We start from the raw sequence: 16,754 nt of genomic DNA, 5'->3' as shown, positions 1-16,754 counted from the left end.
GTGACCTCTCTCTCTTCCACGTGATTTTTTATAATTGAACACTTTCTCTCCTGTTTGATGTTGACTTGGCATGATGAGCTCAAGTTCCCATAAAGTTGTGCATCTGCTTCTGACTTGACAGAGGAAGAGTCAGCCGGGAGTACAGTGGTTTTAAAATTAATCCATGCAGAGTGGTACATGATATGGCCACTTACCTCCTCTATAAATCAAATACTGTGTTCAGAAAAAAACTTGATTTAAACTCTATAAGCTTTGGGCATGTTTATTTATTTGAAGAAGAGGTTTTTCCATGTTAGGATGTGGGGAAAAAAGGACAGACTCTGTCTTTGTGTCTCAGATTGGAGCTTGGATTTAAGGGTTTGCAAGAGACATAGGATCCCTTTACCTTCAGCTTCACATTTGAGTATTTGAATTTCACTTACCACAAAACTTTTCTAATGTTTTAATTTAGACTTTATCTGTTTCTTCTCTGTACTAAACAGATTGAATTACAGTTTTCTAAGAAGCAGTAAAAGCATTGTGTTCCATGTGTAATTCAATTCTACAGCAGCTTTTGCCAGGGGCAATGATTTCTATTAGATATGGTTGATCAGTTCATCCCATTAAAGTCAATGAATGTCCTCTTTGCTCTCCAGTGCTTGTTTTTATAAAACCCTAATAGGGCTGGTTTTGGGCGTTTTTTTTGTGAAGATTGAATAACTGCAGCGATGGTAAAGCAGAGGACCAGGTAACAAGGAAGGATAATGTGTTATTACTGATGTTTTCTTACTGAATTAGTTGTATTCTTCTGCACTTTGTTTTGTATTGTCAGGTACATTTGAATATGTTATTTCAGGTTACCTGCTGAGCTAAGAATAAACAAATCTTTCATCTATCATGATGTTGATTGTATTTCTAAACCTGTACTTGTGTGATGTTGTACATTCAACAAGTGGGTTTCTTTAAATAAGGCACAAGTGATGTATAGTGGTATATGCAATTTCATGGAAACTGACGCTAAGAACATCGAGGATAGACAATAAGAAAGGAACTGATGCTGTATCCATGAAGGTGTACAGGGCTGCTCAAGGCAAAATTGTATCACCCTTCACCTTTTACTTTGATCATCTTGGATTCCCTCTTCTGGCTGTGAACAGTTCCAAAGACCTCACCTCTCGCTCTGCCTGAAGGTTTGGGCTCTCCCATGTCCACATTAGGATGAGAAGCTAATGAAAGAAGACACGGCCTCTCCCCAGTAACAGTATGACCCTCTGGATTTAACCCGAGCATTTGGCATGGGTCACAGCAAATATTCTGTTCCTTTATGTCCTTTTGACTCTCTATATGTCTGTAAATGTGTACAAGCACGCACTGCTTCTTCTTTACATTACCCTACTACACATTGCTCATACACACATGCTCACATGCACACACCCCATTTTGATCTTTCACCCATCTGCTTGGATTTCTAGTCTCAGTAACAGCCACATATACTTTCACAGAGCGAATAAGCCTTTGGCATTTATCAGAGGATTTGTGACACAACATAAATGAGACTGTCCAGACTGTGCTGTACATGTGTGAGCTGAGATTGTAAAATTTGGAAAGTGCTTGTTGATTTAAATTTTTTCTCACATCAAGGACCTTTATCCTCACAAATGAAAAAATGTGGATTTCTTGTTCTGTCATTCCTTAGACTTAAAGTTCCAGGTCATTAGCACACGGTAATCAGGTCATGGTATTAGCAATGAGTGGGGTTTGTTTTGTTCTGCACCCCATTGTAAACTCTGTGGGTTTTAAATCACTTCAGGACTCATGAAAGGCAAAGTGTCATTAAACTTCTCTCAGGGCTTTGCTAGTGTCTGCAAAGATTTAAGCACCTCAGCAATGTTAAGTCTTGTTCCCCAAATGCTGTATGCATTCAGTGAGAACAAATAGCAGTGTGAGTAAGAAGTCCAGTAACCGAAAGCAGTGTTTTTTTTCTGCAGCCAACAGCGCATGTGTGAAGTGTGGGGTACGAGTAGCACCAAAAGGTGAAGGTCAGGAAAGTGAACTCCTCAGCAGCACCTCATCTTCTGCTTCAACCAACACATACATTCCAAAGCAAACATGAGAGAGAATGTGGTGCCATTGTCCTCAAAATGCTTGAAATAATAACCAGGTTTTTATCCTTCAGTGGGTCACACCCCTTCAATCCCCAAGTGAGTGATGAATGAAGAACACAATAGGGGGTGCACGCAAGTTGAGTTGGAATGGAGGGTAGTAATTAGGGGGCACAAAAAGGGAGGCTTGACAGCATGAGGACTGACATGAGTGTTTGAAGAATGCTTGAAAAAAGGGCTGTGATTGACTGACAAGTCTGGCAGATTGAACTCCTATAAGAGACACATTTTAAATTTCCATAAGGACATCTCTAATTTTCTCCTATGTAATTGTTGCACAACACATATTATTGCATAAACACTGTAACACAGCATACTTTCCCTCACTCGGTTCCTAGAAATAAAAGGAGAAACACTGGTTACAGTCACAGAAGACTCTTGCAGAGTGTAGAGAGATGAGTCTGTTTGGAATCTATAATCTTTATTTCACCAGTCTAACTGACAAGTAATAGACAAATATCTTCATCACAACCTCACACTGACCCATTCTTAAATATTACACAGGAAAAGTTGTTGCCCGTCATCCAAAAACCATCTGGAAAAGAATCAAACATAGAGATGTGAAACAGCCAAACTACTGAGCAGGAAAACAAACCTGGGCGGCAGATACCGGTGCAGATATCGCAGTTAGACCACTGATGTTTCATACAGTTCCCCAAACATTGCCCTCACCAAGACCTTCACTGTTCCTATAAACCATCACATGGGAAATGAGGAACAATCACTTTCCTGAGAGAATAATAGGAGAGAGAAAATCAACAAGGTGTCATCTGGTGCGATAAGGAAACGTAACAATGAGGTTTGGAGGAACTCCCTGCAGAGCTGAAGGAGACAGCTTTCCAGGCTCAAGCCTGCAGGAGTCAAGGGTAATGTGTGCATTGTGTGGGTGTGTGTTTGTGAGTGCAGGACCCGTGACAACATGTGTAAAAATCCACAATGTGCCAGGGTCTATAGGAGTCAACACCCATCAGAGTTAAATGAACTCTATGCACTGAGCAGCTGGATGGACACCATATCTGCTCTGAGAGCGGACAAAGCAGTAGGTCCATCTTCTTCCATCCTCCCTCGCAAAGGTATGACTAGACATCCCAGTGTTTGCCAAAATACCTATTATAACATAAGTTAAAGGGAAAGGACATCAGGACATGACCAACAAGTTATCTTGGGTTTGAATATTTCAGTTAAGGTAAGCATCATAGCTTATACACTGTTTAGTCATGTGTGAGGTAGAGGAGAGAATCCCTTTTTCTATACACACTTGCACACTTCTTGCTGTAGATGCATCATACAACACACACTGTGCTGCCTCTTTGAAGCTCTACGTCCATGTTCGTCATGCAGGACAAAGGAGGGGTCACCCAGGTATCCTGTTGTTCTAAACAGGAAGGTCTATTCTATAGGAACATAAAGACAAAATAACTTTGATTTCTTCCTCTTACGTAACAGTTCAAAAACATTGTTGCACTAATGAAGCACAGTCACTTTTTACTGTTTTTGAAATCGTCTGTTGAACTATTGCAAGATTATCATCTTGTGATTTTGTGGTAGAGCAGGTAAAACTTGTGTCTTGGGTGAATCTGCATATAATACATTTATATAGATGTTAAAAATGTGTTCACATACTTAGGATGTAGTAGATTTAGATTTAGATTTTAGATTTAAGTCAAATCAATCAGGACTATGCAACTACCCTCAAAGTTTGTGAAATTAATGGATTTCTGGGACTAAACTTGTGGAGTGGGACTCAGACAGGAGTTGTCCTCATTTTGCTGGAGAAAGCCAGGCTACCTGCTTAAATTGAAGCACACAGCAGTGTCACATCAGTTTAACAGCGAGGCCTGTCGGTTCTGACCTTTCCATCCAGCCTGGCACAGTGAGTCCCCCATCCGTATGAGGCCTGTGTCCAACTTGGGTCCACAAACAGAGGATGCTCACTCACTCAGGTCCTATGGAGACCAAATTAGATTACCAACACATATCTCCCACAATCTACTGCGACAGGATCACCCCCCCAGGCAGGGCTGAAATGGATACAGCAATATACAACAACCATGCAGCGGAAAGAGGGAGGATGGAGGAGTGTGGGGCCAAAGAGGAGAGCGGGAGCTGTGCGGGTAGGGGAGGTGTCACACTGTTGTAAGCACAGCAACAATGTGACTTAATTGATTCCATGCCATCTCATCAATTTTGATTAAAATGAAATGAGCCTCTTCACATTTGAAAAGGTTAAAACAAATTGAAGGTGGAAATCACAGCTGGTAATCTCAGTTTTGTCTAACAGCGAGCTTTTAATGAAGCGAGTCGCTTGCCATCATTCATTTCAACCACCTCTGTGCATATGGAGCAAGTCTTTTCCTTTTTTCTCGTGTCTGTTTGTGTGCGTGTGTGCACATTCACAGAGGTGGTAGCCTATTTAGAACAGCATATATCAGGTTTGCATTAGCATTATGGCCTCCTTACAGATGAACTACTCTCCTCACAGCAGTTGAGCAGGAAAAAGCAAATTGCCCCAAAGTGGATTCATGTTCCCAGCACTCACAGTAAAAGCCATGTTCTGACCAACAGACAGACGGATAACTCATCTGTTAGAGATGAATGAAAACGTTTATTGGATGCACACTGATTTACATGACATGTAATGCTCAGTTTGAGAAATTATATTCACATAGACAAGCATGTGTGTGGTCTGTGACATCAAGTACAAAATAAAGTCCTTAAGAAACTATCTAAATGTTTTTATTTGTTCTCCTGTGGGCCTCTTATGGTGATTCTATATTGTTTCTTTAATGTTAAAAAAGTTTGTGTGGTGGACAAATACTGTATCTGCTCATGATACAGTCTCATTCCCACCTCAAAGTGGAAACAGGTTGTATCACAGAAAGGTCAAATGAAGGAATGGAACACACACAATCCTGTAATGCAGATAAATTGAGCAATTAAAGCATAGGTCACAATAATGCAATTATTTTCCTTAAGATATCATTCACGTCACACCTCACCTTCTGCTCCCCAGTTCACACATGATTAAATGTGACAATTTGTAGCAGTTAATGATTCAGGTCAAGGGAATTTTTAAGTTAAATCAAAGAAAAACAAAACTTCACAGAAAACACGGAATAGCTACCTACAGTATTTCTCTGCGTTATGTACTACTCATTGCTGTTGAGCCTTAACCTCAATTTAAAGGTCAAGCTAAAACAGGTTTAAAATTCAAACTGATACTCACATGCAGACCACACACACACACCATAGAGTTGTAATAGGTAGGTGCTGGCACCTGGTGGTGGTTTAGAGAACCCGAGGTAAAGCTGCAGCCCATGAATTGCACTTATGTCTCATTACAAACTAAGTCAATGAAAGTCATTGTAAGTTCTCTCACTGGTGAATATATAAAAAAAACAAGTCAGGAAAGAGTTAAAATGCATTCCTGTTTTATTTTAAAAAGCAAACTTTGCAGAGCTAACAAAAAAGAAAAAAAAAAATCACATAATTGTAATCCACCCTGCTAAATAAATAACATTGGTGCTAGTTAATGTGAAAGTATACCCCGCTGGAATATGCTGTTGTGAAGAAACACTGTTGCCTTTTTGCTCACAAATTGCCCTATTTTCATTGCTTGATTTGCTTTAGTACACTTAAAGCTGCGTAGATACGCTGCTGTCTCAGCAAAACAATCTTCTGTAGAAATGCAAATAGATACACATGCAAAGCAAACCTCTGGCTAATTATACAGCCGTCTTACAAGGTCTGTGTCCCTGAGCGCTGGAAAAAAGTGTAACACACAGCATGTATGCTCTTGGTAGGCATAGCTTTAATACAGAACATCTACATGTTGCCAGGTTGGAGAGATCTTAATAAAGCTTACTGTACACTAATTACGTGGCAACACAGAAGCACGAGGAATCTTTGCTTTATATTCAAAAAGATGTTGGTTTGGCAATTTCTCCACTTATTTACAGAAGACCACAAAGACAAAGGAGAAGTTTCACAAAGCAACAATCCAAACCAGGGCAAGCTTGGGCTACAGAGGATGGTGCATCCCAGTCAAAAACATGGCGATCTGGAGAAAATATTTAAGTACATCATAAAACACCATCACTAACATTAGAACTCTAAAGGCAGCAGGGTTCAGACAGTTAACTAAAACACTGATGAGTTGTTGCATGTCACCATCAACTTGCTTTTCACTTGTTTTGTTTTTTTGCCTAACCAAAGCACGCAGACACTCACGCACACACACACACACAAATTTACGGATGGAAATAGTCTGCAATAAGACCTTTGTTTTGCAGTGACTTGGGGAGTTATTCTTTAAAATCTCTATAAGGCACTAATATTGAAAATAGAAGCACTCTAAAACCCATGTATATAAAAAGGCAAGCACATGACCTATAATATGGCTCTGCTGTAGCAAATGACGTGAATTTGCTAGAAGTGGCTGGATGCTGCCTTTTCCTTCTCAGTGCAGTGAATACAGTTTTCTGTCTCTCAGTGCAGTCAGGCAGGGTTTCCAGTTGTCGTCTGTCTCAGTCGTCTTTTTTGTCAGATGTGCTGTCCTCCTGTTTTACTCCTGAACTGGTCTGACCAGCCAGTTCCAGATCACCTGGCCTTGCCTCCTGGATTGCTTGATATCTCTGAAGCTCCAGGTAGGTGGTGAAGAGCTTGGCGTACTCCGGGTGGGTCGTGGCGAAGGCTTGAAACTCACCTGAAGAATCACAGGCACAGAGAAAAGCACGAGGAAGCAGAGCAGCTTAGGATAAGGAAAGTAAAAATCATTAATGATAAAATACTATATGCATCTATTTACTGCACATATTCCCATCCCATAACACAAATATAATACAAAATAATAATACAGTAATCATACAATATAATACAAAATACAAAAGACCAAAATTCTGCTTGGCATTAGACATTTGTCTTAAGGCGGCGTCTACTCACTGAAGGTGATGAAACCAGAGCCGTCAGCATCAATCTCCTTGAAGAGCTTGGCCATGTTTAGATCTGACACACCCAGAGCGGAGCGCAGCAGAGCGGTAAACTCCTCTCGGGTGATTTTCTCATCCTCATCTGTGTCAAACAGCTGCATGAGAGGACAACAAGGGAGAAATGTACATTTGCCTTTGAGGTGTTTGCACATGCAAGAAAAATAAAGTTATCTAAGGTGTGCATGGGGGACGGTCAGTGATAAAAAAAAAACCAAAAAACAAAGCTTGCATGAAATTGTGAAAATGAAATTTTGCTTTTTTTTTGCCATGTTACATAGACACTGTTTGAACTGTTTGTCCAAAACCACATTTGACCTTATGGCCAGCAAAATGACTCCAAGCTCTCCACAACAGACACACATTGTTAACTTGACATTATCCAAGCCCCTGAATGCTGCCTGTGTTCCTCCTACAGTAGTACTGCTACTGCCCGCTGTGCTCTAATATCAAGTAAAGGTATCGCCGGGTGATTTATCTTAAATGTAATACTTTTTAAAATCTGCTTATTTTTATTGTAATATTAATATAGTTATAAAATCCAGTCTAAAAAGATTAAGCACAAAAATAAATAAATCTGCAGGAAATGCAGATGCAGATGGGACATTTCTGATACAGTGCTGAAAACCTGCCCCTGATAATTCAGGCTGCTTTCAAAGGCAAAAGACTCCTGAGGAAGTTCAGGAAGTACAAGCTTGATTGGCCCAAGGAAAATGGATACCATCATGTACATTTGTGTGTCTCTGTATAATTGTACATTCAAACACAGCAGTCTATTTTCCTACAGGCCCCAGCAGAAGCAGAGCAATATCAGAATCCTTCTGTCCTACCTGAAAAGCCATTCGAAGAACATCTTCAGTGTTTGCTGGTCGACACAGGATGGTCACGCCGATAACGTACTCTCTGAAGTCTATGGTGCCATCTCTGTCCTAGATGGGGGTGAAAGCGACAGCAACAAAAATGCCTGAGTCGTAAAATGCACAGATTATTATGATGAACAGTGCTTTATCCTTTGTGGTCTACAAACATAGAAGCATTGTCTAATATCAACAGGTTTTAATGTTAAAGGGAGTGTGGTGAACTTAAAAGGTAACACATAGACAAAGGTCTGAGTGATTTCTATAAAAGGTAATACTCAATGACAAGAAAGTTACGAGGCATACATATTCTCAGAAAAAGAGATTTCTTTTTTTACTCATTGAACTGCATGTTAGAGGCTGTTTTTGTGCTTTTAATCCTCCTCCCACTCAGACTAGGGCGGACATACCAGGGAATGAGGCCAAACTGCTTTGATCATAGTTTCCTCTTCAGGCTGTGTAAATCCTGAACCCACAACATGAACCCCTACTTATTTTACATTCATTGGTACACATGAAATGCAGTGATGCCACATGCACGTGATTCTGTAAACTTAATATTAAGATTGTCACATATTATGTTGTCAACCTTTATATTTATGGTGTGTTTCCTGTGTGTTGTGTTTGGGCCAGTTCCTGTCTGTATTCCCACACCCTGGCTGTGTGTCAGCAACAGGAACTTCAGTATTTAATCACTCATTTATGTTGGTGTTATTCAGCAGTCTAATGCCATATAAAAACTATTGGGAAAGAAAAGAAACACATGTGTCTCACCCTGTCAAACAGTGCAAACAGCTCCTCGAGGGCTGGGCTGACAGGTAGCTTCAGGAATCCAGCAAACTCCTCAATGGTGATCCGCCCTCCTCTACAGGAGGTGGCCATGGCTGCGAAGCCCTCCAGCTCTTTTCTCACGTTGTCCCACTTCAGTCTGTGAAGTGAAGGGTACAATGAGGAAGGTGTATGTCATACTGAACAATATCAAAATAAAACTTTTGAAGCCATATTTGGCAGTCATAATTTCCCCCGCCTGGTGACAAAAACAATGTGTATTTAAGTGAGATCTTCTTACTGGAGTTTGCGGCTAATTTTGGTGAACTCAACCAGGCCGGCCTCCATGGGCAGTGTTAGCTCACCAGCTGAGATCATCAGGCGGCAGTCTTCATATGTGTGGTCTGTTACTGGAACTCCCAAAGCTCTGTGAACAAACAGTTTGCATATACGGTCTTCAGCTCAAAGGCTTGTGATGCATGTAAAGAGCTGGATGCAGCAGGCCAGGCAGATACGCAAAGGTCAGACCGATCAGAGGAATGCAATAACCAAATTTATTGTACATTGATCAGTGAAAATGCAGAATTAAACAGCATACCCTCACATCACTTCTTTTTCTCATCACCTTACATGTGTTTAACATTGTATTGATAACTTGTATAAGCACATATGCTTTTGCTTTTCTACTGCACCTTGTTCTCTTGAATGCTCGATAACGAAATGTGCACTTAAGGCCTGTGATTTAACTTACTGGGCCATTGTCTCTCTCACTCTGCTGGCAAACAGAGCCGCGCTTTTCCTCTCCTCCTCTGACGGGATATGCGGCGGCAAGAACTGGAAAAAACAGCAAACAGATAAAAAAAAAAGGTCACAAGAAAAGTTAAGCAGAAAGCAAACTCCTGCAGGAAACACACCTCCCCCTTCAGTTGATATAGTACCAGCAGCATAAAATCCAACTATAATTCAGACTGGATTAAGATTTCAAACAAGGTGCTCTGTTAAACTCTGGAATTCACATCAAGTTGCACACATAAATGACAGTGAATTATATAATACATCAAAACATTAAAATGCTTGTAATTTACAATTTCCTCACATAAAGTTTTTTTTATTTTTTATTTTTTTTAAATCGATAACAAAACAAAAACAAATGTAGACATTATATTCAGAAAACAGGAAGCCTGTTACCTCTATCTCTACTGTGGTGTACAGCTGGCACAGTGTTAGAAGCAGCAGTGTCTTCCTGCATACAATACAAGCAAGGTTACATGTGTTGGTTCACTAGGACCAACAGTTGTTCCAGTACAAGGCAATAATGTTACTTTGTTTTTAATAATTTTTATTGTCTAAGAAGAAGTAGCAGTAGACATCAAACATGCATACTACAGGTGGAACATGAGACACTGCTAAAGATGCACATCTGTAGAGGGCATACTCACGAGCTGAAACCCTGCCAAGTCCAAGTCACTGTATCCTGGAGGAAAAAAAAAAATCGAGGGGAGTACATAAAACTGCATAAAACATTAAAAGTGGGATGAGATAGTCACACGTTGGCTGGTAGGGGTGTGATACGGTTAAGCTCCAGGTGTTGCTGTCAGTCTGTCTCTGTGAATGACTGCATTCAAAAGTCTGTTGGTGGTTCATTCAGCAAAACTTAACAACTCAAATAGCAAATATAAGAAGATGATAACAATACCTAAATTTACTCAGATTCGGTTTGCTGACGATCCGTGTATTTTGCTTGTATTTAACTTGTGGTTAATCAGTGTGTATATCCTAACAGGATGTATCATTCATTGATGGTTCTGCCTCTAAATATTTATCTTATGTGTGAACTAGTAGAGTACAGTGTGGAACCAACATATTTGGCTCTAAGGATGTAAGGTGAAATATATTAATGCTGCATGACTGTCACAATCACTCACCAGTTTGTTGGGATACCTTATAAGCACAGGCTGCACAGGAACTGCTGGGATAAAGGCACCTGGAGGTGGGGTAAGAACACAGTATGAAGAAAAATGGCGACTGTAATCTCTCATTCCAAATGAATGAAAGCTGATGGACAACTGTATAATATCCCCATTGTCTCGCATCATTTAAAACCAGTGTGTGGAATTCCATCAATGCACGAACCACGTCAAATAAATGGAGCTGTGCAGTAAGTGCTCTTTCTGTGTAGCCTTTTTGCTATGTGGATCACATGTACTGTATGCGAGGAGGAAATGCTAGATGTGCTGTAAACAACAGATGAAAGTGGTAGTAAATAGTTGCTTGTTTGTTTGTCTGTTGTCATTTTCCTTGTCTTTAGTATGCTTTGTTGCAAAATACTCCTACTTATATTTACATTACATTTGAATTTTAGATCTTACCTTGTTTGAAAGTGATAAGACATGAGCGATTTGTACATGTTCCCTCTGGAAATATCAAAACCTGAGGAACAAAGCATCATTAGTACATCTTAAAAATCACACGCTGTGTAACTTCTGTCAAGTAGACAGTGATAATCCACAGCCACCAATATGCAAGGAAGGCTCTGAAAAACACATTGACATTGTATGCATGTTGGTTAATTTTATGACAGCATTGAAGAGGAGGCATTTTCATAGAACACGGCACTCTAAAACTGAAAAAGGAAACTGTGAAGACAAACCAACATCCTGAGTTATGGCTTTTTGGTTTTCCTGGCTGAAAAGCACAAAGCTCTCTCAGCAACTATACATAAGACTAGGTTGACAGTCCATGTGGATGTGTGTTGTAACAGACCTGAGGCCAGCGCCCTCCTGATTTGGCTCTGCTGTCAATCTCTTGGATTGTATTCTTCCGGGAATCTGGGTCCTTTCTGGACACCAGCACAGGCTGGAGACAGCGCACAAACCCTTCAGAGAGAGCAAACGACATACTGCCCTTTAATGTACTGTACACACTTAGAAGAGGAAAACATTGATTGGCTTTTGTCATATTTTTCACTTATTATTACACGTGCAGGCCTTGGGTAATCACGAAGTTTTCTTAGCATTAGGCAGAGCAAGACCATTTCCATTAACAGTCATTTCCTGATGATATCACCATTATGTGACAGTTATTAAATGAAAAAAGCTCTGTGGTGTCTCTGCTATCAAAAAAGACGAATGGAATATTACATTACAAACCACATTTGTAAAAGTCATGATTGACAAGGGTCTAAGTCAATGTTCTGTGTGCTGAACTGAATGGTATCCTATAGGAAGCATAAGATAATGACTTTGCCTTACGTAGCTTACAACCCCTCTGCAACAAACAAGAGGTTGTAAAATAAAAAGAGGTGTGACACAAGTTTCACACCTCACACACACAAACACACACATGAGGTTAAGAGAACAAGTAAGCACACTGAAGCACCAACTTTCCTGTCATTAAACAGCAAGGCAAATAAAAAAGTGTCTCACTGCCAAAGATGGGTGTAGCCAGGTTCTCAACACGGGAGACGGTGGAGGGTAGGCCTGCAATAATGCACACAATCCCATCGAAAAAGGTGGAGTGGGGGGCAACAGCCAGGATGGGGGCCTCACTGCTGCTGACCTGCTTGCCCTTGACCACCACTCTGAAGCCCATGCAGAAATAGTAAGCTCTTCCCAAGGCAGCCATTATCCTCCGACACATGAACCTGGTGATGACAACACAACACTTTATATTAATGAATTCATGAATTTATGGAAAGTTTTGTTAAAAGTAAAAATAAATGTGTAGCCCAAAAGCAGTGCACGTATAATTGCACTGTATGCAATCCAAATTAATAGTAATGGCTGATAAAGTATTTTAAATATGTCTCCTGCATGTTTCTTTAGACCCTCTTTGTTGATCAGTCTGCTCCAGTGTGACAATGTACTGTCACTTTTTTTTTTGACAAATGGACTGAATTGATGTTTTAGTAAGAGGAAGGGTTGCACCATTTTGTGCTTTTCTGTAACCCTGAAATATCCTACAAATTTCCCTCTACCAGCTACTTCCTCATAATCTAGAGAAAGAGTAGGAAGCCATAGTATACTGTAGATTAACCCTAACCTATGAGTATTTAAAGCTACATTAATGTTTCTGCTCAATGTGGCAGGGAGCTTAAAAATAGGATGCTTAGTAACACAGTTTTGACAGTAGAAGGTGTGAAGCACAAACATAAGTAATCAACAACATCTTAATATATTGTCAGCTTACAAAAATAAAGTGAATAAGATATTGCCTGCTTAAATATGCAGAGGACACAGAGCAACACGGACTTGCATTTGGAGATTTTCACCACATGTACTTGTCTTTATGCCCCTCAACCAAATACCACTTAATTATTTAAATATTTGGTGGATGATTCACAGTATAAGTTTTCACTTTCATTTTACTTGGAGTCACTTGTTCCATTGTTACCATCATAAATATTACTTGAAGAAGAACTTAAAATAGTCACTTTAAAAACAAACAAATACTAATTTAATTATGAAATTTTATTATTCACTGATCAGAGTAAAAAGCTAAACCACAGGGTTTTAACCACTGTGGCAATTTCAGAAGCTGTTAACAGGAAACCAATAAATGTGTGAACTATAAATGATTACACATGAAGATAAGCTTAGTCTTGTTTCTGTCACACAGAGCAGGCTTGGTCATAATCTCATAAAAAGCTGTGGTCTAAGGTCACAAGAATTTTTCTGTCAGCTGCAGAACTGTGCTAGTGTGTTAGTGTGTGCTGCACCTATTATCTGAACAACTCAACAGTTTTACTCACAGGTAATATACTGCATTTCAACCACCATGTCACATTGGATTGCTCATTTCAATAATGATAAAAAGAGCAATTTGATGATGAAAATTTGGTTGGTATATAAAGGGAAAAGCACTTTTTCAGTTTTCACTTCCCCTTAACGCCCCCACAGGAAATGAGGGGAGTTGAACTGGAGTTATACCTATGGTGCAGATATGATCTAGAGAAGCATGATTCAGCAGGAGTGCAGGCAGTTGCACATTCTTCAAGTCATGTCAGGAATCATTATTTTGAGAATATACTGCCTTTACTGTGTTTTACTGTCTAGTTTATGAACCCAGCGAACACATTGCTTCTGCTCCTTCTTCATCAAAATAATACAGTGAAAGTAAACACATTTTTGCTAAATCTATTTCTTCACTATTAGCTCATGTTTAAATGCACTGAAAGGGATGACTTGGACCTACATGCAAAAAATACATTTTCAGTGGCCAACATCCTCTTTGTAGGTGAAATTTAAAATATGGTGACAAAATGGTGGTCACATGTTATAAAAAAAAAAAACTGATGTCCTACCCTGGATAATTGAACATTTCTTTAAGCCAAATTCAATCAATATGAGCAACCAAGTTAGAATTTTAATGTAATGTGGATGTAAACAAAACCGATGTCAAAAAGGCACAGCATTGTGCTAAGTGGTTTGAATTCTGAGCATTTAGGTGTGTCTGATATCAAAGAGGCCATGGCCTTTGATGGCAGTGTGGGACCCTGTGGGAGGCTGTGGTGCAGTGGGATGATCTTTGTATCCTTGTTACCTTCTCCAGCCTGTCATTGGCTCCACAGCTCCTTTCAGAGGATGCCTGAAGGTTATTATGACAGCCACTGGCCATGTCACCATGAGAACCAGAGACAGCAGAATGGCGCGAAGGGGGACCAGGAAGATTCCCAGGAGGACACACTGCATGGAGAGGGGCACATAGATACACCATCAATTAGAGTAGGCCTATACCATGAAGGGAAGACTGCCGTCAGAGTCAACTACACCCTGGCTTTTGACATTCCACAGAGCTGAAATATGAATCAGTGTGGAAATCCACAGCACTGGACAGCTTTCTAGAAAGCACACAACTGCTCTCATTGTTTGTGCTGCATATAACGAGGCATTGCAAGCCGATTGTCAAAGCCCCGTTGGAGATTATAGGCCCTGGTTACCCAGCAGCCTGTGGATGTAATCTCACACATCAGATGAAACACGGCGGTGTGAGCCTCTACAAGCGACGGCTATATTCTCCAAAAGCCTGCATTTACATGAGCGTTACACTTAAATACCATACTCACTTTAAGTACGGTAGCTTTGGTTAGTTTTGTGTCCTGTACAAACGGGTTGATGACCGCGGGCAGGAGCAGAGATTGCTGCCTCGGCAGGTTGAAGACTCGTTGTGGAGGCATTGCAGTCCAGGGAGCGAAGACGCAGGCAAATGTTGTAGAGTAGACGCCGCTGTGTTATCATGTCACTTCCTCAGCGGGGGCCCTGCTCCCTCATTTCATGTCTCTCCGTGTCAGACGGCGACCCGCAGACACGCACCAGCGACAGCGGAACCGGACTCCGGCGCTTGAAGCTCCTCCTCCTGGTTGCACCAGGGGTCGAGTCCGGCCGCTGTGTGGTTTTACCCCCGCCGACAGATCTTCACCGTTTCCTACTCTCTGCGAGGCCTCATTATGGACGTTTGATGGGTGCTATCATCCCGTCAGACTTATCTGCGAGAAATACTACAAATCAAATAGAAAGAGGCGTCACTGGTCTCACTGGCCATACACAGGCTACCACACAGAGAGACTGTGTGGATCCGTGTAAAACATGCAGAGATACTACTAGATACAGGAGGTGATGTATAATTATCGAATGAGTGCCGATATCAAGAGTATTATGTGATGTATTATCGTGTTTACAACTTCTCATAAAAGCCCACAAGATGGCGCAGTTTCATTAAAAAAAAAAAAAAACCTCATTTGGCCATGCCCTACAAAGACAGCCCTGACTCTTCACCACAGGAGGTGCTACCGAGCAGGCGCCACATATTTGTTAATATCTTTAACAATGTTCATGACCAAGCAAGTGGTTTGCTTTTAAGTGATGTTTGAGATCATCTTCCTACTGTTGTAATCCCACATAAAGTGAGCCTTCCTGAAAATTAGTAAGAGTAAGGACACCAGAAAAAGATTGAGGCCTTTCTAATCAGGCCTACAGAGCATGACTGTTTAACAAACATTGTCCTATTGAAGCCATGGATGACTAGAAGTCTGCGAAGGGTGTGCAAAAAGAAAAAAAATACCATATAAGATATCTTTACAACCAAGATCCAGTGAAAGTAAAGAACAACAGAAGTTGGAGAAGAATAAACTGATCTCCTTTATGAGATTACAGAAGAAAAGAGTATTATAACAAAATATTACAAATATTACAGTAAGAATAAAGGACCTGGAAAGTAATTAATGATATTATTGTGAATAGATGTTATGAATCTGAATTTATTTCCAAATTACTTTTGAATAGCACTGATGCTAAAGTGGGTAATTGAAAAAGCATTGTTGATGATCTCAATGGCTATTTTGACAGTATTGGCACTTAGTAATATTTGTTTCATGTTCCTTTGTGAGGTAAATGAAAATGTAATTGAAAAAGTAATACAATTTGAAAACAAAAGTTCAATTGATGTTATTGCATTGACATGGTAATTATTAAGAAAGTCAATGATTATATTGTAAGACTTCTGACCTATATTTTCAAACAGTTGTTTTTCCTTACAGTATGAAATTAGCAAAGCTATTTCCAATATTTAAAAATGATAATAAACACCATCTGGATAGGCCTTTCTAAATCCATTATAATGTTAGCTAACTTGCTGTTACAGATATTATGAATGTGTTTTGCAAATGTTGCTATTGCTAGCTAGCTCACTGCCAGCATTGCTGTGGAGAACATCAAAGCCATACTACTGTGGGCTACTAGTTGTAGCTGGTTTTCTGTTGGCTCTGGTGCACACAGGGTAACTTAAGGTTATAGGTATAACCCAAGCCCTTGGATTAGCATGTTCTTCTTGTGTGTTTAATGGCCACTTTCAGTGGAGTTCATAACACCGCTGTGACTGAGAACGTGAAGAGAGCGGATGAGATGTGGCCAACGAAGCATTCAGAATGCTTCTCCATTTAAGGATGAAATATTGTACTTTTTTATCCATATACATTTATTTTACTACAGTAGTACTAGTTACTTTGC

General features: G+C 40.1%; 1 protein-coding gene across 1 annotated transcript; it reads right to left on the bottom strand.

The window, feature by feature from the left end:
* Positions 1-5,555: 5,555 nt before the first annotated feature.
* On the bottom strand, positions 5,556-15,435 carry lpcat2 (lysophosphatidylcholine acyltransferase 2). The gene is made up of 14 exons (XM_071488258.1): positions 14,816-15,435; positions 14,293-14,435; positions 12,177-12,394; positions 11,515-11,627; positions 11,121-11,181; positions 10,677-10,735; positions 10,191-10,225; positions 9,940-9,994; positions 9,503-9,585; positions 9,053-9,178; positions 8,758-8,911; positions 7,957-8,055; positions 7,083-7,224; positions 5,556-6,846 (listed from the first exon to the last, which is right to left on the bottom strand). Exons 1-14 carry the CDS (start codon positions 14,924-14,926, stop codon positions 6,668-6,670), a joined length of 1,578 nt encoding a protein of 525 aa, XP_071344359.1. The 5' UTR covers positions 14,927-15,435; the 3' UTR covers positions 5,556-6,667.
* Positions 15,436-16,754: the final 1,319 nt, after the last annotated feature.

Source organism: Trachinotus anak, unplaced genomic scaffold (genome assembly GCF_046630095.1).
Source record: "Trachinotus anak isolate AG129_WGS33_773 ecotype Australia unplaced genomic scaffold, CSIRO_AGI_Tana_v1 ptg000011l, whole genome shotgun sequence".
Classification (NCBI taxonomy): domain Eukaryota; kingdom Metazoa; phylum Chordata; class Actinopteri; order Carangiformes; family Carangidae; genus Trachinotus; species Trachinotus anak.
The sequence above is the reverse complement of the archived record's forward strand: the minus strand, read 5'-3'. Positions and strand labels throughout refer to the sequence as shown.

Excerpts from the sequence above, each read along its gene's own strand:
- lpcat2 (XM_071488258.1), bottom strand. The coding sequence starts at position 14,926 with ATGCCTCCACAACGAGTCTTCAACCTGCCGAGGCAGCAATCTCTGCTC. Across the intron at positions 12,395-14,292 it reads CCAATGACAGGCTGGAGAAG|GTTCATGTGTCGGAGGATAA; the intron begins GTAACAAGGATA and ends TGTCATCACCAG. Across the intron at positions 9,995-10,190 it reads ACTTGGCAGGGTTTCAGCTC|GAAGACACTGCTGCTTCTAA; the intron begins GTGAGTATGCCC and ends TATTGTATGCAG.